At 38.5% G+C, this 21,365-nt stretch overlaps 1 protein-coding gene across 2 annotated transcripts; it reads left to right on the top strand.

The window, feature by feature from the left end:
* Window positions 1-14,177: 14,177 nt before the first annotated feature.
* On the top strand, window positions 14,178-16,699 carry LOC148021656 (uncharacterized). 2 transcript variants are annotated; one of them, XM_087697133.1, is made up of 4 exons: window positions 14,178-14,489; window positions 14,636-14,787; window positions 14,873-14,968; window positions 16,032-16,255. In XM_087697133.1, exons 1-4 carry the CDS (start codon window positions 14,223-14,225, stop codon window positions 16,102-16,104), a joined length of 588 nt encoding a protein of 195 aa, XP_087553259.1. In that variant the 5' UTR covers window positions 14,178-14,222; the 3' UTR covers window positions 16,105-16,255. The 2 variants fall into 2 exon arrangements, with proteins under 2 accessions (XP_087553259.1, XP_087553258.1); XM_087697132.1 differs by having other exon boundaries at window positions 14,189-14,489; window positions 16,090-16,699.
* Window positions 16,700-21,365: the final 4,666 nt, after the last annotated feature.

Here is a 21,365-nt window from a genome sequence, read left to right as displayed (position 1 = left end):
TATGAGTGAACATGAAGTCTTTTCTTGAACTTGTAGAAGTATGTGATATATTTTTCCAATTCATGAGTCAATGTACCCAAATTGGCATTGAAATGTGTACAAATATGAGAGAATCATGTCGCACATGAATGTGTGTAACTTTAAGTACATATATCTTAGCTATGTGATTTTGTTGATAGGGAAAAGCTTGGTCCTTGGTGGTGTAAAGGAGGTTGCAGATGCATGTAGTTCCACATATGAGCTAGGTATAGTTGGTCATACTTAAAGGACACCAAACATTGGAAAACATGCCATCTAGCTTTTGTGGGCATAAGCATTATATATGTTCCACATTACTACTTGATAACTAGAGTGATGAGAGACAAAAAAGGGTAATCTGGTTGCTTAAATGCCATAATAATAGAAGAAAAAGGGTATCTAGCTTCTTTGGTCATAAGCATCATATATGTTCCAAAGAAGGCAATATGGTTGCTCAAAGGCCACATTAGAAGAAAGAAGATAACATGGACTCGCTCCTTTGGGGTGGTTCAATCTTCTTGCATGTTACCTAAAGACTCATTAAACCCCCTCATTTGGGATGGTTCACTCATTAGAAGCATCAAACATCTCCTACCTAAAAGGTAAAAGGATGAAAATACTCCTAACAACTTATTATTTTGGAAAATGTGCTATTTATAAATGACCACTCTCTCAATTCTAATAGTCTTGGAGGGGTCTTGCACAAGCCATAGTTTACCACTTTACCAAGAATCTAGAAATTATGCATTGGTTTATAAACTTTATCACAAAGAGGAGTAATTGAGAATTGAGAGAGAGAGAGAGAGAGAGAGAGAGAGAGAGAGAGAGAGAGAGAGAGAGAGAGAGAGAGAGAGAGAGAGAGAGAGAGAGAGAGAGAGAGAGAGAGAGAGAGAGAGAGAGAGAGAGAGAGAGAGGTAGCTATGTGCAACGGATAGAGATGGAGGACTAACTATGGTAGGGGTTGAGGGAAGCTTGGCCCTATGCAGGAAACTGGGTGCTACAATTAGGTGTGGACAAACCCTTGAAGATAATGTGAGAGGAGATCCTAATCTCATCCATTTAGGTGGAAAATGTGGTATTAATTTCTTCCTAACTTCAAGCTTCATGTTCTTAACAAATAAAAGCTTGACTTTGTTTTCCCATATTTTGTTAACATAAATTTCTTCTATGAGTTTAGATATATTTTTTAATGTCTTCTACTTTGGAGTATGCAAGTCTTAACATAGGTTTGCACAATGTATTTCTTTACATGCTAAGATTCAATCTTTCATCATGTTTTCTAACCTCTAGGCTTAAGTTTTAATGATTCTAATTTCAAACTAGAAACTAAATTTTATATCCATTATTTCAAATGATCTTTTTATAAAAGTAATGTGTAACCTTGCGTGCGTGCGTGCGTGCGTGTGCGTGTGTGCGTGTGCGTGCGCGCGCGCGCTTGTGTGTGTGTGTGTGTGTGTGTGTGTGTGTGTGTGTGTGTGTGTGTGTGTGTGTGTGTGTGTGTGTGTGTGTGTGTGTGTGTGTGTGTGTGTGTGTGTGTGTGTGTGTGTGTGTGTGTGTGTGTGTGTGTGTGTGTGTGTGTGTGTGTGTGTGTGTGTGTGTGTGTGTGTGTGTGTGTGTGTGTGTGTGTGTGTGTGTGTGTGTGTGTGTGTGCGTGCGTGCAAAGTAGTTTTAGGATGATCTTTGTTACATGGAAATAATCCATGTCTTAAAAATATTTCAATGATTTTTTTTTTCAACTAAACTCTTTGGTAGGCACATTCAATGAGTGTATCCGGGGTTCATCCCCTTGCGCTTACAACTTTTCTTTTGTGGATTTATATTGAAGTAATAGCACATCAAGAACTCTATATTGAAGCTTTTAATTGTATATAGATAGTTGTCACATACTACTCACTCCCAAACCTGTGTCATTACATCAAAGCGAGAGAGAGAGAGAGAGAGAGAGAGAGAGAGAGAGAGAGAGAGAGAGAGAGAGAGAGAGAGAGAGAGAGAGTGTGTGTGTGTGTGTGTGTGTGTTATTACATGATAGTTGTCACATACTACATGCTCTAAAATATCCTAAGTGTTACTACATGAGAGAGAGAGAGAGAGAGCGGCTTTTAATGCACTTTGTGGTTTTCAATATCAGTAATAGTAAGCATTTGAAGGATTTAAACTAATCTTCCCTTCTCTAGTTTATATTGTGTGTGTGTGTGTGTGTGCGCGCGTGAGTGCGTGCAAAACAATGGTCGCCTCTAGTTCCAATCATCTTTCCCACTTCAAACCATCTCTCTCTTCCACTTCTTAGCAATCTCTCCTACCTCATGTCAATTATGTGGATTGTGATTTGTAGTTGGAAGAAAGTAGTGATAGGCAAAATTGTTGGATGACATCTCCATCAATCAACATTGACCGTCATAGTTTGACATTGGTACACACCAATACTCCTTTCATTTCCCATTAACAATCTCCATTCCATTTCTCAACACAATACCTCAACGTTTGCCAAGCTAATTGATCTAGGTGAACACATTGAATTTGTTGAATAAGCACATTTTATCATTTAAACATCCAATTGTAACTTATATCAATAAAATTTTATATGAAAAATCAATACTTAGTATTCTAAGCTTTCACGTGTGAGATGTGGCATTTATGTGGTTCATAAAGAAGCATCTTAATTATAGTTATGGTTAGTATGGATTCTACTTCCAAAGCTTATGATGAGGCTAAAATATAATATAATTTCAATTCTATTCTAACAAATACTAATAAAGTTTCTCCATGGACAAAGATGTCTTGTGCTTAGTCCCTCCCCCCCCCCCCCCCCCCCCCAACACACACACACACAACATTACTATGCACATATAAGTCAAAGTATGTATGTGAAGAATGATTTGAGGCCATCCCTACATATTTTTCCATCAAAGGAAAGAATTCCTAATATTTTACACATTAGCACGAAGTGCCTCATATTTTGCATGCAAAGCACACACTTTTTTCTTTTGTGAGCAAAGGGAAGGAGCCTATGATAGTATGGCCGCTTCCCTTTGCTCACAAAAGCACAGAGTGAATGAGGGGAAGCTTCATGAGCTTTGCAAGTTCGCAAACTGCACAACACGTAGTTAGCAGGTCTAGCCAGCAACACTGGCTAGATCAACTAGTTATGAGAGCCAAAACGAATATGATTAGACAAAGGTGGATCCAATTCACTATTCACATAATGTTTACACTAGCCATTTTGCCATAGTCCTAGACTCCTTAAATGATGCTCTCTCATCAACTAGGGCATCATTTACATATGCATCAAAATCAAACCAATCTATGGACTCATTACAAACTTACATGGACCAAAACTAATCCATTTGGTCCTATATTTGATAGGCAGCCATTAAAATGAGACAACAAAGTGTCACATATATTTATGATTGTACATCTAGCTCCTTGGTTCATGAAAGTAAAGGTTGCATAATATCTTCCATAAAGGCAACATCACAATTGACCAAAATATGCTTAACTTGTGGATGCTATAAATTGTAACCTTTGCTTTCACAATTGTAATCAACAAAGATATTTTTTGCAACCTTGTTATGCAATACTTTGCAATGTTACACAAGTAGTAATGCATGAGCTAGCCAATTAAAAACATGTAAGCGAGAAGCAGATGGCTTTTGCCATGCCAAGCTTCATATGGATTGATATAGTTCAATAATTTGATGGAACACATATTTACAATATAATATGTGTACACGATGGTAGTATTAAGGTGGAAACCATGTGACAAAGCTTGATGTTTGATCATACATCATACCATGTCCATGAGAAAGTTATTCTTTCTCTCAGAGCTACATCATTTTTTTGAGTTGGATATGGCATTACTATTCTCTCCTATGCTAACTCATTACACATATACTCCCTCCCTTGAAACAAAATGCCCATTTTAGATCTTATCAAATTGTAGCACAAAAATACTTCCCGCTTAGGTTTTCCAAAGGATTTGTCCATGAATCATCAATAAAATTCACAAAGTATATGTAATGGCCAAACTTAGGTTTTCCAAATGATATATCCATGAATCGTCAATAAAATTCATGAAATATATATGATTGCCGAAAGAAGATAATTGCATTAGGCCATGAATACAATATTGTACAATGTATAGTTTGCAAATAGCTCTCTAAACCATCTTTCAAAACGAGAGCATCCTACATTTTTCGACCCTCACAAATATGATTTATAGTTTCCTCAAGTAGGCAATGAAGACACCATGTTGGGTTTTTGCAAATATAACAAATTAGCAAATTTTGGATGGCCAAAATGTGCATGCCAATTTTGCATCCCCAAAATTGCAACTAGACATGTTATATCTTCCACACATTTTTCATAATGGTTGAGTTTGTACAACCCATAATATAGCAAAAAAATGCTTTGTATTACTATATGAAGAGATCGTGAATAATTCATTTGTCATTCACAAATATCACAATCAAGCCAATCTTGGCAAGTGTGCAAAAATTGATAGCAATTGCTTTCTTATCTTTGATACATCCAAAGCATACTAAAATGTGAAGATACTATCATCAATAGCATTCAACACAATTTTATCAACTCCTTAACAAAATAAGAGGAGTTATTGGTGCATTTAAGAGTAGTATGCTTAGTAGTATGCTCAAGGGAAGTGAACAAACTACATTACAAAGTGATATGCATAATGATATTACTATATCTCACATCCAAATCCTAAACATGCAAATATCACATAGTAAAGGATCAAAAAGGCATTGCCCACCAAATCTCCATTATGTATCCTATACAACATTTGTAGGTTAGAAGGAGATATATTTGCAATAACTATACTAGCCTCTCTCTTCTTAGTCTCGTTCATAGCCAATTTAGGACAGCCCTTAATGACATGATTTCTTCTTAGTCTCTTTCATAGCCAGTGTAGGACAGCCCTTAATGATACCATCTCCTATCTTATAATAACTACAAAATCATTTACTCCTAGTCTTTTTCTCATCCTTCTTAGCCTTCTTTGTACAAGTATTATTTTTTATTTACCTTTCTAACTAACCACAAAAGCTCAATATGGAGCATGCATAATGGTTCTGAGATTAATCTTCTTGTACCAAGATAGAAACCAACTCCTCCAATGACAAAGTGTTCATCAAATAAAGATTAAATACAAAACTTTGATAAGAATCAAACAGACCATTAAGAATAATCCACATAAATGAGATGTCTAGCAAGATCTCACATGTCGCAACTAATTGCTCCTTAAGATCTTTGATCTTTATAAAAAATTTGTCCATATGGTCACCTTCATCCATGTGTTCATGCTCTAATTGCTTATGTGGATAAGCAATATGGGACTTATTTCTTCCTAGATATAGATGTGAAAGTATATTCCAAAAATCTTTAGTTGAATTGAATGAGCAAATGTGTTGGGTCATTGTACATTTAGTAGATAATACAATCAAGGCATGAGCATGTATATCTATACCATCCTAATGAACACTCTCACAACAATAGGGAGTGATGCTTTAGCATTGATTGAAGTGGAACTGTAGCCTACAACATCCTCAACAAAATGTTTTTATTGCACTTGTAGCTCTATAGCTAAAACAAGATGCACATCAATTCCCTACACAATGTATCACAATCATTTTGCAACCAATACATGATACTTCACATGAGACCATAGTGCATCATTGGTTCTATCCAACATGTCCTCAATAGCTAACATATGGAACACATCATTATTGTCAGACCACGAAGATTGACTGCACTTGATGCAAAGTTGCATATATAAAGAAACATTTGCACAAAACCAACACACATAGTATAACAAACACAAGTAGTAGACTATACAAGGCATTACTTGCAAAACTAAACACTTTTGAAAATTCTACACAAAAGGACAAAATAACTTGTGCAATACTGGTAATTGTGAAAATGGGCCTGAAATAGACTAGAAAAAAATTATTATGATTTTAAGCTCCACAAATTCTTGTGTAGTATTAGTCAAATTGCAAATGCTCATCAAATCTCATCCCAAATGGAGGAGACAAAGCAAAGGGCATTGACAATTCTATCCAAGAAGTGGAGGCTAGTTTACTACCAATGTTAGATTTAGGGTTGCATTAATGAACATGCACAACTTTGAGAAGAAGAAGCTTGAAAGCACAAAACACAACATATATTGAGAAGTACTTATGTAGAATATTTACAAGACAAAATTTTCCCTAAAGTGGATGGGCATGTATACAAAGATGTTTGAAGAAACCTCCTAGTGAGAAAAAACACTGCCTCGATGGGTCTTAAGTGCATTCGTACACATCACTATCAAAATATGGTAACATAACTCTCTTCTTATCTTCAATATGATGGAAATAATGCCATAAAGAATTCACATATAAAGTAGAGTTAGAAGGAGGACATGTAAACCAACCAATTTATATGGCCAAGTATAACTAAAGTTGTAGCAACCATAGCTTTGAATGGAGGATGGAATCTGGCTATTGGAGAAAAATGTCATTGTATTATCTTGCTTTTTTCTTGCATTTAGAGACAAAGCCAATTACAACTTGGTGCTCTCTCACATGAGATATATCTCACATGTCACTAAGAAGCTTACAAATGAGTCTTCCTTTTCTCCCATTGAGGTATCAACTCCTTTGTCACTAGAAAGCTTACAAATGAGTCTTCTTTATCTCCCATGTCACTAGAAAGATTACAAACAAATCTTCTTCACCCATGGATGAATCAATCCTTTGTCCTCAACTAGATCCAAGAGGCCATGTCAACTTTAGGAGTTGGATCCCTTCAACTTCAACATACAAACATCATAAGAAGAAAGTGTTGAAATAGAAGAAGTTGAAGAGGAGGAGAAGACATGGCCAAGTATTGCTTCTTGTAACACAATTTCACCTTTTGGTGCATGCATGCAAGCTACCTAGTGTTGAGCTTGAATGTAGAGCAAGATGGAGCCCACATAATTAGCTTCAACCCCATGACTAGGTTGTGTGAGGAGAAGCCCACTTATTAAATACTAGACAAGGATACCACATCCAAGTTGGGGTTACATCATCAAGCACCCTAGGACCCAATGCTAGACAAGGATACCACATCCAAATTGGGGTTACATCCTCAAACATGCTAGGACCCAATGCTAGAGATGAGTAGAAATATGTTTGCCTAGAGAATTGCTTGGGTTTTCTCTTGTTAAGTGTTTATCAAAGGAATTGCAATCCAGTTTGCTATGATTCCATTTGGCCCATCGAACATTGCTACCACAATTTAGACTAATATTAAGGTCAATTAAGAAAACACTAGTAATATAATGTAAACTAATATGAAGGTCAATTAAAAATAGCTAAATATATAATCATACAATATAGACTTAGCAAATCATGCCACATAGCTTATCCAATATTCCTAAACTATGATATGTAACAATACCAAGGCAATACAAATGTATTCATATATGTGCACATTTTGTTCACTTTTTCTCTTTCTTTTGTAAGCAACGAAAGGAAGAAAAAGATGTGATTAAAAACATGGCACTAAACAACAACCTAACATATTGGTGAGTGAATGCATGGTACTTAGGCTTCAAACTTAATGACACACACACCCTCTCTCTCTCTCTCTCTCTCTCTCTCTCTCTCTCTCTCTCTCTCTCTCTCTCTCTCTCTCTCTCTCTCTCTCTCTCTCTCTCTCTCTCTCTCTCTCTCTCTCTCTCTCTCTCTCTCTCTCTCTCTCTCTCTCTCTCACACACACACACACACACACACACACACACACACACACACACACACACACACACACACACACACACACACACACACACACACACACACACACACACACACACACACACACACACACACACACACACACACACACACACACACACACACACACACACACACACACACACACACACACACACACACACACACACACACACACACACACACACACATTTGAGAAAGGGAAAATAGCATGATGAATTTATATAAACACGTTCATATAAACACATGTTATTGGCACACACATTCATATAAACAAATCCTTTACACCATGTGACTTAAATGTACACACTATTTACACCCATTTATTGTAGATATGCCACTTGCTGAGTCTTTTAATATATTGGTTAGGAAAACTTATAAACAATTGTTGTGATAATTGCTTTGACATGCCTTCACTAAGTCACACTCATGAGGCTTTTAAACCTAGCAATATTGGTTGAGAGTGCATAAAATTAAAAGCAAACAAATATATTTATATGCCTTGGGAGATGTGGGGCTCATGGTTTGAACTCACTCACCCATAGAACTCAATCCACTCTCAAAAGTCAGTAAGACAAGCATGGTTATGTTGGTATAGGTGACAATACACAACATAACATTGAGCATAAGGGTGTAGTTCGCTTGGTTATACTTGATGGTCAGAAGAAGAATTTACATTATATCTTGCATGTTCCTTCCATTACTAAGAATCTACTATTACTTGGGCGAATGGTAGAGCAAAATCTGCAAGTTTAGTTCAATAAAGATGGTTGCTTTATTGAGGAGTTTGGAAATGGTTGTAAGCTGATGGCTAGAGGCGAAAGACATAGTCATATGTTCACCTTGGATGCTAGTAGCTAAAATTAGCTATGCTTGCACATGGACAGGGTACAATTAGAGATCTTGAGATCTGGCATGAGTGCATTGGACATGTCAATGTCCAAAGGATGCATACTATGCAAAAGAAGCAATTGGTTATAGGCTTGCCAAAGTTTGTCTACTTGGATTTAGGTCATGTTTGCCATGCATGTCAGTTTGGCAAAAGCAATCTGGGTTTCCATTAATGAATCGTGTTCAAAACACCACTGCAATTGGTTTATTTAGATGTTTGGGGACGATTCTCTTGGTGAATCTCAATATTATGTCACATTCATAGATTATTTCAGTAGATGTACATGGGTGTATATCTCGAAGCAAAATGATGAAGTATTTGCTATCTTTAAATATTTTAAGCGGCAATTTGAGAATGAATTTGATTGTTCTATCTCTTATTTGAGATCTGATAGTGGAGGTGAGTATGTCTCCAATGAGTTTGATAGATTATTGGCAAAGAATGGTATTCACAGATAGATTACTTGTAGTTACACTCCATAACAGAATGGAGTGGCAGAAAGGAAAATTTGGATTCTTATGGAGACTACTAGAGCGATGCTAAATGAGAAGCACATGCCACTTTATTGTTGGGCTAAAGTAATAATGACGGCCATGCGTATGATGAATCACACTCCCATTGTAGAGATTTATGACATGATACCTTATCAGAAATTTTATGGATATAAGATGGATATTAGCCATCTAAAATTCTTTGGCTACATTGCATATGTATACATTCTAGATGAGAAGACAAAAAAGTTGGATCCCAAGGCACAAAATGTGTGTTTATTGGCTATGCTCAGGAGCATAAAGCTTACAAATGCTTTGATCCATTTACATAGCAAACTGTGATCACCAGAGATGTCATCTTTGATGAGTTGGCTTTGTGCTATAGTTCCTCTATTGTTGTCCTCAATGATTAGTCTTTAGATTATGTATCTACTACTATTCCTTAGCATAATACTACTATGTCTAGATCTATAGGTGATGCATCTCCGAATGTTTCTCCTTGGATTGGTAGGTTACACAACCATGTATCACCATCCACTAATAGTGCTATGTCAGTGAGGGGGAGAAACGAAGCACAAGGCAAAGGCAAAGAGAAAGTTTTTGATAATGCTCCTAGGATGTTGACTTTAGGATATGACTCAATTGAAAGCTTGGATAGTAAATTTGGAATTCCATCCGTTTATACTCTCAGAGTTAAGTAGAATAGATATGTATCACCTCATGAGAGAGAGGATTCAAGCAGTCCACCTCAATTTACAAGGTCACAAAGGGTGAGATACCATGTTGACATGCTTACATATAGTGGATTTTTGGCAAAGCATTATGCATATATGACAAAAGTCATAGAACACAAAGAGCCTACTACATTTAGTGAAGTTGTCATAGACAAAAATTGGTGTAAGTCAATGAATGAGGAGATGAATGCACTAGCTAAAAGTCAGACTTGGGAATTAGTAGCACCAACTGATAGTAAGAAGTCAATACGCCTTGAATGGGTCTATTAAATTAAGTGTAAGTCAGAAGAAGTCAATACGCCTTGAATGGGTCTATTAGATTAAGTGTAAGTCAGATGGTGCCATTGAAAAGTATACAGCCAAGCTAGTGGCAAAAGAATATGCACAATAGTATGGCCTAGATTATGAAGAGGCATTCATTCCCATTGCCAAAATGGAACCATCAAAAAAATCATTGCATTAGCTGCAACAAAGGGCGAGAAATTGCACCAAATGGATGTTAAGAATTCATGTTTGAATGGAGACTTGGTAGAAGAGGTGTTCATGGATTAGTCGAAAGGGTATGTGCACCCTCAGTATCCCACTATGTATGCAAACTGAAAAAGGCACTTTATGGGCTGAAACAAGATCCAAGAGCCTGGTATGCATGGATTTGTACTTTCTTGCAGAGCCTTGGATTTACAATTAGAAAGGCCGATCGTAGTCTATTTATTAAGAAAACAGATGCAAGTATTGTGGTACTAGTCATCTATGTAGATAATCAAATCATTACAAGGGATGATAACATTGAGGTATAGAATGTTATGGTCATGTTGAAAACTGAATTTGATATGAAGGGCTTGGGAGAGCTAAAGTTCTTTCTAGACATTGAGATTGTGAATTTAGCTCATGGACTTTGGTTGATGCAATTGCAATATGCGGTTGATATGTTGAAGAAATATGGTATGGCAAACTGTAAATCTTTGGATACTCCATTGGATCAAAATACTAAGCTAGATGTTAACATTGGAGCTGAAATTTTAGATATTACTATGTATAGGTAGATGGTAGGAAGTTTCATCTACCTTACCATTACTAGGTATAATCTCACCTACTCAACTGGACTTATTAGTCAGTTCATGTAGAAGCCTAGAAAACCTCACTTGGATGTAGTGAGAAGAATTATACATTACGTCAAGGCTACTGTAGACTATGGACTCTTCTATGAGAGTGATAAACACTTAAAGCTCATGGGGTATATTGATGTAGATTGGGCAGGTTGTCCATATGAAAGAAGGTCTACTAGTGGATATGCTTTCAGCCTTGGTAGTGGTATGATCAGTTGGAGTAGCAAGAAGAAACTAATAGTTGCACTCTCTAGTACAGAGGTAAAGTATAGAGGTGCTGCATTAGTAGCTTGTGAGATTGCTTGGTTGCGGAAGTTATTGACAGATTTGGGTATGAAAATAGATGCTCCAATCACATTGCATTATGACAATATAAACAATGTACTTCTAGCTACAAATCCTGTATATCATGCTAGAATAAAATACATTGAGGTACACTATCATTTCATATGGGAGATGGTATTTGCACGGAAGATAGATCTCCTGCATGTCAAAACTCAAGACTAAGGAGTTGATATCTTTACCAAGTCATTAGGCAATGATAAGTTCAATTGCTTTAGAGAGCTCCTTGGAGTACAATGTCCTTCTTGAGCTTGAGGGGGAGTGTTGAGAATCAAGCTCTACCGACTCTTTAGTATAGCTGTAAATTAGTTATACAATTGTTATCCATTACCATCATGTATGATATAATAGGTGAGCTACTGACTCAACCATAGTTAGTTAGTATGGCTAGTAGTGACCTATCTCTCCCATTTGTTGTGTGTGACTAAGTTAGTGCATGTTACACTAAGTAGTATGGAATAATGAGATACAACGAGGGTTCTCTACCCTCTCTATTGATGGCTCCACACTATGTCACTCACTCACTCTCTCACTCTCTCTCTCTCTCTCTCTCTCTCTCTCTCTCTCTCTCTCTCTCTCTCTCTCTCTCTCTCTCTCTCTCTCTCTCTCTCTCTCAACAGCTTCATGCCTAGCTTCTCCCACAAGCATGCCCTCTTCATGGAAGCATGATGAGCATAGATTGAGTAGACATGTATGATGGTACCTCCCACCATAACTTGGGTGGCCACAACTGCCCCTTCCACTTTCAACCATAGAAGTGTAGGCTTTAGCTCATCTTTGATAGCCATTAGAGTCCTTCCTTGGCCCCGATCTTTAGTAACTATAAAGAGGTGATATCTCGATATTTCAATAAGGTCTATATCTTCCATGCTTAGCTTGATTTCTTGTAGTGCCACTATGTTTGGCCTCCTTCTATAGACAAGCCCCTTGCATGCATTTCTTCTCGAGCTTGAGAATGATCCTCTTGAATTCCAAGATATGTAATTCAATCTTCCATGTGCATTAGTCATGTTGTGTGTCACCATAGAGGTATTGGAATTCCTCATTTCCCTCTGCAAGTAGGGAATATACATTCTTATTAACCATTGATTTTCTTGCTTGTTTTTGCTTGAGGCAAAAAGACATGGGATACCATCAAAGAAAGGCTCGTTAAACTCATTAATTACTTAGAATATGAGATGACAACATGGCATGAGCTAAGAATTGCTTAACACCAATCACGATAGTTAAAATTATTGATAGAAGGGAAATGGATCAATCATGAGTCCCACTTTGTTAAAATTCTCATGTTACACAAACAATGCCAAATAAAAAAAGTTCGAGAGAGGCTTGAAATGACGATGAGAAGAATATGTCTTATTGATGGTGGATGAATAGGATTGGGAGGATTAAAGATGAACTATCTCTTTGAGATGCACATGAGGTGTGGGATTTGCCACTTGATTCACCCACCAAGCCTAGTTGAAGGTTTGATCAAATTGGTTGACATGGGGCTTTTGATCATGTCAACCACATTGATTCACCCACCAAGCCTAGTTGAAGGTTTGATCAAATTGGTTGACATGGTGCTTTTGATCATGTCAACCACATTGATGTCACTCTTGAAGCTTGATAGTGCTACTTAGAATATCGGAAATGAGCTCAAGATGGCACCCAAAACTTAATTGTGGTATACGAAGTGATCTATTTCCTTTAAGCTCAAAAGCTGAGATATGAAAAGAAGATGTTGCTATGCTATGTAACTTCTTTAATCATCCATCCATAAACCTACGAATCATAGCATGCAATGGATCAATACTATCCTTAGGTCCTCCTTTCATTAAGTAGTAGTACAGTAAAGTGGACCCAAAGGTAATGAGCTTATGGAGATGTAACACTAGCAGGTGCGTGTTCTAGCCTAGGTAGGTATCATTCCAAACCACTATTTTGTTTTGACTTGCCTCAAGTTTAGGTAGGGATCCTGCCCATCCACTCCATAGGTGCCAATCAAAAGCCCAATATGAGAGAGAGAAAGAGAGAGAGAGAGAGAGAGAGAGAGAGAGAGTTATGCCTTTGTATTTATCGCCTTGCCTTGCTCCTAAGAGAAGTTCCCTAAAAATGAGAGAGGAGATGAAGCTCAATGCTTATTTTCAAGGAATTTTTGTGCAACAATGGAATATTTTTCTTACTCTTCTTAATTCAATGTCTATTGTTGGGATATGTGATTTTAGATTGAAGTTGGGAAGCACAACTAGAACTTCAAGCTGGTATGAACTTGCCCTGTAGATGTTGCTTTGGGTGGGAGGTTGAGTAAGGTGTGTTGGCTTTTTATCAACAAGTAGGATTCCTAGATGTGGGCAATAGAGGACTTGTCTCCACTAGGCCCAAGTTTGCAGCCAAGCTGTGAACTCGTTGGGCTTGGGGTTTGCCACTGGACTGTGAATGCCATCACTGAAAGCATTGTCCGAGGGGTCACTCCGAGCTTCGTTCATGTAAAATTTTTTACTGGCCAACAAACCTTTTTATGCTCTAACAATCATTATTCATTCCTCATAAATCAACATGCACGTTTCAGATTATGGGCTCCTAAACAATGCCGGAACTAGTTGGAAGCAAGTGTGAGAATGGGAGAGGGGAGACCCCTGAGAGAAGGAACGGTTTTACTCTTATTTGTTAATTATCATCACCTTTTAACGCTCCACTTTCTTGAAGCAACTAAATATATAAATTATAATATAGCAACAAAGCAACAGAAGCACGCTCCACTTTCTTTTAGCAACTAAATATATAAATTATAATATAGCAACAAAGAAACAGAAGCAGCAGCAGCAGATCAGCAATCCCCTGGCATTTTATTCGCCCCACGTCGCTCCTCACACGCACGCATGCACGCGCGCGCACACACACACACACCACATTCTCTCTCTCTCTCTCTCTCTCTCTCTCGTGCGAATCAAGAAAAGAACTACGCCCCCGCCTCCCCCCCCAACTCCCGGGCCGGCCCTCCTCTCCTATATTGTTTTGGCGCTTTTCCCGATCGCAGGCCGCAGCAGCTCCCTTTCTTCGACAGAAACAGAAGAAAAGACTTCATCAGCATGACCAGCTGTAGCGGCCTCCCTCTCTGTCTCTCCGGCATCCAAATTATGCCTCAGGTAGGCGCCAAAATTTCTCCTCTCCTCTCTGATCCATGTCTGCAATTTCTTCTTCCATTGGTTGGGACCGCAAGGTATGCTGCTGATCTCCCTTTTCTGGTTTTTTTTTCTGACTGTGTGCCCGCGTGCTTGCTCTCTGATCTCAGGCCTGCGCTCGAAAGCGATCATCGCACCTCCAGCCACCCCGGATGCGATCGGCTGACCCTGATGACAGAGCAGTTTTGGCTTCGGAGTCCTTCTCCTCGTCCATGTGCATTCCCCCCTGCTCTGATGCGATCTCCTCAACAGATCTTCAAAGGTTTGATCCTTGTGTTTTGTGGAAGTTTCTGCTGCCGGCCTCCTACCTTTAAGCCACTGACGGTTTGATCTGCCATTTTATCCAGAGAGGGGAACTGCGGCCACTCTCTAATGTTCGCTGGGGCTGATCAGACCGCCCTGCAAGCTCCGCAAGATTGGCCGAGGTTTGCTGTTGCTAAAGAGTAAGCTCTCTTGTTATAATTTAGAATAGCCTCTGTCTTCTTGCATAGTTCGGTAGTTGGAAAAAAAATCTCGTCTTCTTTACTTCGTTAAAGAGATTTGCTTCTTCTGCATCCACGAGCAAGTTCAGACAGGCTGACGCTTTTCAGTATCCTCACGATGATGTTTATTATGAAACTGTTAGGCAACCAGCATATAGATCCAAACTGGAGAGATGTGGAAAATTTACATCTTCCCCTGCACAGAAATTCATACAGCATCAATATGTGGTTTCCATACTGCATTTGGCCCTCCTTTCAAATCTGTTTACTGCACAGAATGACGATGAAAATCAAGAATGAGGTGTAAGTGGATGTTACACACGCATTCCTGTCTGTCATGGGATGGACATTTAGAAACCGTGCTGCATGTCACTCCTATCAGTTCTTTCTCATTTCTTGCTGGCACGGGATGCTTGCCTGAAAATATGCTGCATTTGACACTTCTATCAGTTCACTTCACTGTATGTGATGATGCGCGTGGTATCAGTGAACGCGTGCTCCCTCTGCACAAAGATTGATATGAGACGGATCTGTACTTTTGTGCTGTACTTGACACGTCTATCAGTTCACTTCAATGTACCCATGCTCCTTCTGCTCAAAGATCGCCTTTGAACAGTTCTCTAGTTCGCTTTATAATCAAAGCATATATATAGGAGTGTTTGAATGCTAAAATTTGGTTTACAGTAACAGGATTGGTCATGGTCCGAATGTGTAATAGATTAGCTTAAATTGTGTGTGTATTGGCCATGATCTGAATAAATCAATAGAGCCCGCTAGTGTTAAGCTATTGCATAGCCTAGTTCTGTAACCATGCTTGTGGGAATGTTAATTTTTGTTCTTGGTTATTATTAGGGAATAATTGTAAGGTCTCCATTTCTACGTCATTGAAGTTTAAACTTTGTAATGTGACACTCTGTAATGAACTGACTTGTTAGGTCTGTTTCTCGCAGTCATTCTTGTTTAAGCTGCTGGTTCAATATGGAATGTACTAAGTGTTCCGCTGTTGTTTGTCTCTTATTGGCAGACGGTCGATTTTTCTTACATCTGTGGGAATTTCTGCTTATACAGTCTTGTTGTCGCAGAATGGCAGATCTTGATCGGAGGCGGGAAGCTCTGAAGAAACAGCGGCGCTTGAGAAACAACAGTGCACACCAAGTTCGAGGCTACAGACTCAGCTTTGGACACAGTGATTTCATGCTGGCTGTTCTGGAAGCACAATCCAGGCTATGGAACTCATTAGACTTAACTGAAAAGGGGGTGTGTGCCAAGGCAGCCTAGCCATGTGATATGCTGTCTGCATAACATTTAGGGGCTGATATTGTGAATAGTGCTATTTTACTTCGTCTTTGTCAGGAGATGCGCACCAGGTTCAACTGCATAACACCACAGCCAGGAATTTCAGTCAGCCCAAGTTGATACCACATTTTTGCGTGTTTTCTCCAGTCATGGCTGGTTATACATAACTAACACAATGCTAGAATCGGCTACCTCCTTAGAATGTTCCATACATTCATATTCTCTCGTGTACTTGCCTATGCCTCTTGTATGAAGAAGGGCATCAGTTGCTACATTTTCGTAGTCTCAGAAAGAGCTGTTCTGGTAGATAGTCTTAACCTCGAGTTCTGGAATCTGTCCGAGGGTTGAATTGGTGCCTATGCCTACTTTGCGGATTAATAGAAACAGGTTTGTTAAGGTACTCTTCATTAATAAGAGATCAACCATCTCTGTACGAACGTCATATGTACACGGTACCAGAAAACCACAGGAAACGTTTGCAACTCCATGTCAATAGCAAATTTGAACCAAGGAGGCTGCTCTTTGCTTGTAACAACATGAACGTGTATCATACACTTACATGCTCTAAATAGTTGAGGAGACATGATTAGGGTTTTCATTTTTTGGGGGGGGGGGGGGGGGGGGGGAGGGGAGAATGTGGTTGAGTGGGATTAAACTAGGGTTAGGTGTAGAATTAGTGTTTATGGTGATAAGTTAATCGGATGTAGAACTAGAGTGTTTATGGTGATGAGTTAAGGTTTGGGCTTGAGGGTTTAGTATGGGGAGGTGGTAAATTAGTGATGTTATTGGGTACCAAAGGGCTAAGACTTAATATTGGAGGTTGTGTGTATGTGTGTGTGTGTGCGCTTGCAGGCATGCTCTTGGGGGAGAATGTGGTTGAGTGGGATTAAACTTGGTTTAGGTGTGGAATTAGTGTTTATGGTGATGAGTTAGTGAAGGTCTGGGCATGAGGGTTTAGTTTGGGGAGGTGGTGAATTGGTGATGTCATTGGGTGCCGAAGGGCTAAGACTTAATATTGGAGTGTGTATATTGTGTGTGTGTGTGTGTGTGTGCGCACTCGTAGGCATGTGCACATGTATGTATGTGTGTTCATGTACTTGTTTATCTTTCTCATGAGCAATAGGGTAAGATTTATTATTTTTGGGTGGGGGTTCAAGAGAGGATGTAAAATAAGGGTATTGGGTATGACACATTAATTAGGGTTTTGGGCATGGCATTATGTTTAGAGGATGAGGTAATTGGATTAGGATTAGGTTTGAGGGATAGTATTAGGACTTTAAAATATGGAATTAGGTTTGGGGGATAGTTTTTAAAGCCAAGAGGGATAGTAGGAATTAGGGTTTAGGTTATTGGGCTAGGATTTTGGGGGGAAAGAATCAAGGTTCTAGCAATGTAATGTGACAAGTATGAATACATTGATGCACACACTCCCTACCTTAAGTCGTTTCTTTGTATCCCCAAAATTGTGATGTAGATCATTGATGTAGCTAAGGCAAAGAGGAGGCTAGCATCTAATGCTAGCACATGAGATGTCGAGAGTGTGTGCATGTGGTCTATGTATGTATGCATGTATATGCATATGTGCTTGTGTATTTACACCTAAATATCTAGATACACATGCACTTTGTTTGTGTCTATCTTTGTGTGTGTGTGTGTGTTTTGAAAGGGAAAACATAGGATTGTGTGGATGTTTTGAGAAAAAATCGAGAGTAAGTGAGGAGAAATAATGAGTACGTGTATGTGTGTATTTGAGAGAGAGAGAGAGAGAGAGAGAGAGAACGTGTATGTGTGTATGTATGTAGGAAGAGAAAATGAAGGGAGAAGTCTTAACTCTACAGCCCAAAGCTAACCCTCATTCACATACCCCGTTCTCAACCCTAATCCTTAAGTGTATGCATTTGTAGTTTGTTGGAAGCAAAAAGCACCTAGCTTCCATTTAGAAATAAAGAATCTCCCATTCTAAGCATTAATGTTCTCTTTCCATATCTAAACCTTGATTCCTAATGTATATCGTTCTTATGAATAAATAAATATGAGAGAGAGGGAGATAGATCCTAAGCTTAAACCCCCAAACCTAATCCTAAACCATGTACCCCATCCTCAAACCTAATCCCCAACTTATATAACTAATGTGTCATCTCAAATACCCAACCTATATAATTGATGTGTCATCTCAAATATCCTAATCTTGTATCCCCTCTCAAAACCTAACCGTCACCCATCAGGATGGTAGACACACTAAAACACACGCATGCACATGTGTATAGTCATGTTTGTATGTGCATACACACATACAGATGCTTCTATACCCTAACATTAAGTCTTTAACCTTTGCCCCCCATATTAACATTCCTAAGCCACCTCCCCAAACCAGGCCCATGTGGTCAAAACTGCCACCAAAACACATCCCCCCCCCCCCCCCCCCCCCCCCCCCCCGCAAAAAAAAAAAGAAGGGACCCTAATCCAAATCCCCCCGCAAAATAAAAAAAAAAGGGACCCTAATCCAAATCCCCTCTTAAGTGTTAGGAGAATATATATGTATGCACATGCATTTTGTGGGAAGTAAAGTGAACTTAGCTTCCCAATTAGAAGCCACGAACCCTCTCGCCTTTAAGTATGCTTGCTCTTCTTAAGAGAGAGAGAGAGAGAGAGAGAGAGAGAGAGAGAGAGAGAGAGAGAGAGAGAGAGAGAGCATAAACACTCTTCCTTGCCACCCTAGTGACATTTTCCCATAGCACATTGCTTTAAAAAATTTAATTGCAAGTTCTAACCATTTGTCCTTACAAATCCTAGTGAATACATGCATTCTTATCTTTAAGAATATGCCATGACATTCAAGGGATCCAAGGAGGACTTGATCCCTTGTGATCTCCTCACACATGTAAATAAGGAAAGATCCTTTAGAAGTGGCTCGTTGTTTTGTTAACAATCTCTTGCGTGTCTTTTACGAGAAACTTTCCAATGTGGAAGCCAAGTTAGTTGGATATGCAAAGCTCGGTAGACAATATCTCTTGCTACATTTATGAATGTATTTCAACCTCATGGTTTTGTTCAAAAAGGGTATGAAAGTAATGTGTGCAAATTGAAGAACGTGTTGTATGGTCTAAAACAAGCAACTTGGGCTTGGTATGAGAAAATACATGCATACTTAACTACACATATAATTTTAAAATAGTCCAATTGAGAGAATATACCAAACATGAGGGTGATGTACCTCTAATTATTGTTGTCTTTATAGATGATATGTTGCTCATCACTAGTCATAATGAGAGATATATTGTAGATTTAAAAGCTGATTTGAATTTGGATTTTACCATGTCCAAATATCATCTTATTGCATCATTATTTGGGCATTCAATTTAATTAGTGTGAGTGGTATTGCTTTGTGCTAAAGAAAGTATATTGAGACATCATTACCAAGATTTAGTCTTGAGGATTGCAAGACTATTGCTCCTCCTATGAAGACATGTCTGAAGTTGAGCTTTCATGATGTTAGAAAATGTTTTGATGTACTAGCATGCTATTACATACTTGATTTATGTATGTCTAATGAGTCTCAACATTCTATTTGTAGTCTCATATATGAGTAGGTTTATGCACAACACATGCACCAAACTTTGGTGAGTAGAAAGTATATATTTTCTTGCACAGACATTGTGGATGTTAAATAAGAGATGAACCTAGAGAATGTGGAATAGTTGATATGGTTGTGCATAAGAATTTATTTACTCACCACCTTGGGGCATTCTTATTCCAAGATAGGATTGTTCTTGACAAAGTTATATGATTTTTTGGGTTCTAACTTAGCTCATTGGTACAACACTTGTGTATATACAGGTGGTTCTCACTTTATGGCAAATCATGCATATCATGACTGAGCAATAAGTAGCCTACTATGGCCTATAGGGTAGTTTTCATATTTAAAATTTAGTCCGGCTCAGATGCCTTTTGACTAATTTGGGTATTGGATAGCCATCTACCACCGCCACCTTTACTTGTAGCCAGAGACATTGGCAATTGCAAAGGAATCCAATGTTCTATACTTACATTAAGCACATTGAGGTGTATTATCAAACGCCAAGGAGAGACTCTTTGCACATGATAACCTTGCATATCTTTTCAAAAAGGTTTTGCCTCATGAGAAGTTCAAAGCTTTTCATAAAGCTTTGGGCTTACTCTCCTTTGTGAATTGATCATAGTCCACTAAGCTTCACACTTCCCTATACATGATACCAACTCTTGTCCACTATATCACTCCCTAGGAGGATTGTACCATATTTTGGAAGTGACATGCGAATACAGTTAGGCCCACCAATGTGTTTTTCTTCTCACTAGGAGGTTTTGTTTCCCTTGGATTTGTTATATATGCATTCACTCTAAAGCTTCAGAGCACATAGCACAAAATGTATTGAGAAGTATCAATATAGAATATTTACAAGACTCAAATAAGATATCTATGGCAATTGTAATGTCCTTATATATATTAAAAAAACACCAATCCTAATATTTTAATTTGCAAGTCTCAAGGATTATGAGCATGTATGTAAACTTAAGAGTTAAGTCATGCAAAAGGGAGCTAAAGGGATAAGAAAAAGGCCTTAGTACTAATCTCAATTAACTAAATAAAAATTCCAAATTCACAGCACCACCATTCTTATCATTGTCTCCCTCATGATCATCGACGAACTGATCGACAACTCCCTTGAGTTGATCATTGGGACCCTCACCAAATGGATCATCTCCAGCTTCATGCTCAAAGCCATCATCAGAGAGATGATGAACCCACAAATGGAAACACTCAGGATCATCTGGAGAGACATGGAGCAAGTTTGATCAATCAAAAGGGGAAGTGGTAGAGTAAATAGCCTCTACAACATTCCTTTTAAAAGGTGATAAGAATCGATTTTTGAAAAGATTGTCTTCAAATTATTTTCATGTTATGTGAGCAAATTATGTGAATGAATCTTATGCCTAAAGCAAGGGTAACTCCACAAGAAAATGGGACCTCAGATTGGAAGGATAATACCTAGAGCAAGTTCCAAGTTGCATAAATTGCATCTCA

The sequence above is a fragment of the Lygodium microphyllum genome, chromosome 17, assembly GCF_053477565.2.
Source record: "Lygodium microphyllum isolate KBCC chromosome 17, Lygodium_microphyllum_v1.1.10, whole genome shotgun sequence".
Classification (NCBI taxonomy): domain Eukaryota; kingdom Viridiplantae; phylum Streptophyta; class Polypodiopsida; order Schizaeales; family Lygodiaceae; genus Lygodium; species Lygodium microphyllum.
This window is presented reverse-complemented; position numbering and strand designations above follow the sequence as displayed.

Bases quoted from the DNA above. Each gene is read 5' to 3' on its own strand.
- LOC148021656 (XM_087697132.1), top strand. From the start codon at position 14,223: ATGCACGCGCGCGCACACACACACACACCACATTCTCTCTCTCTCTCT. The intron at 14,788-14,872 runs GTTTGATCCTTG...CATTTTATCCAG, and splicing joins TCCTCAACAGATCTTCAAAG to AGAGGGGAACTGCGGCCACT. The intron at 14,969-16,089 runs GTAAGCTCTCTT...TTGTTGTCGCAG, and splicing joins AGGTTTGCTGTTGCTAAAGA to AATGGCAGATCTTGATCGGA.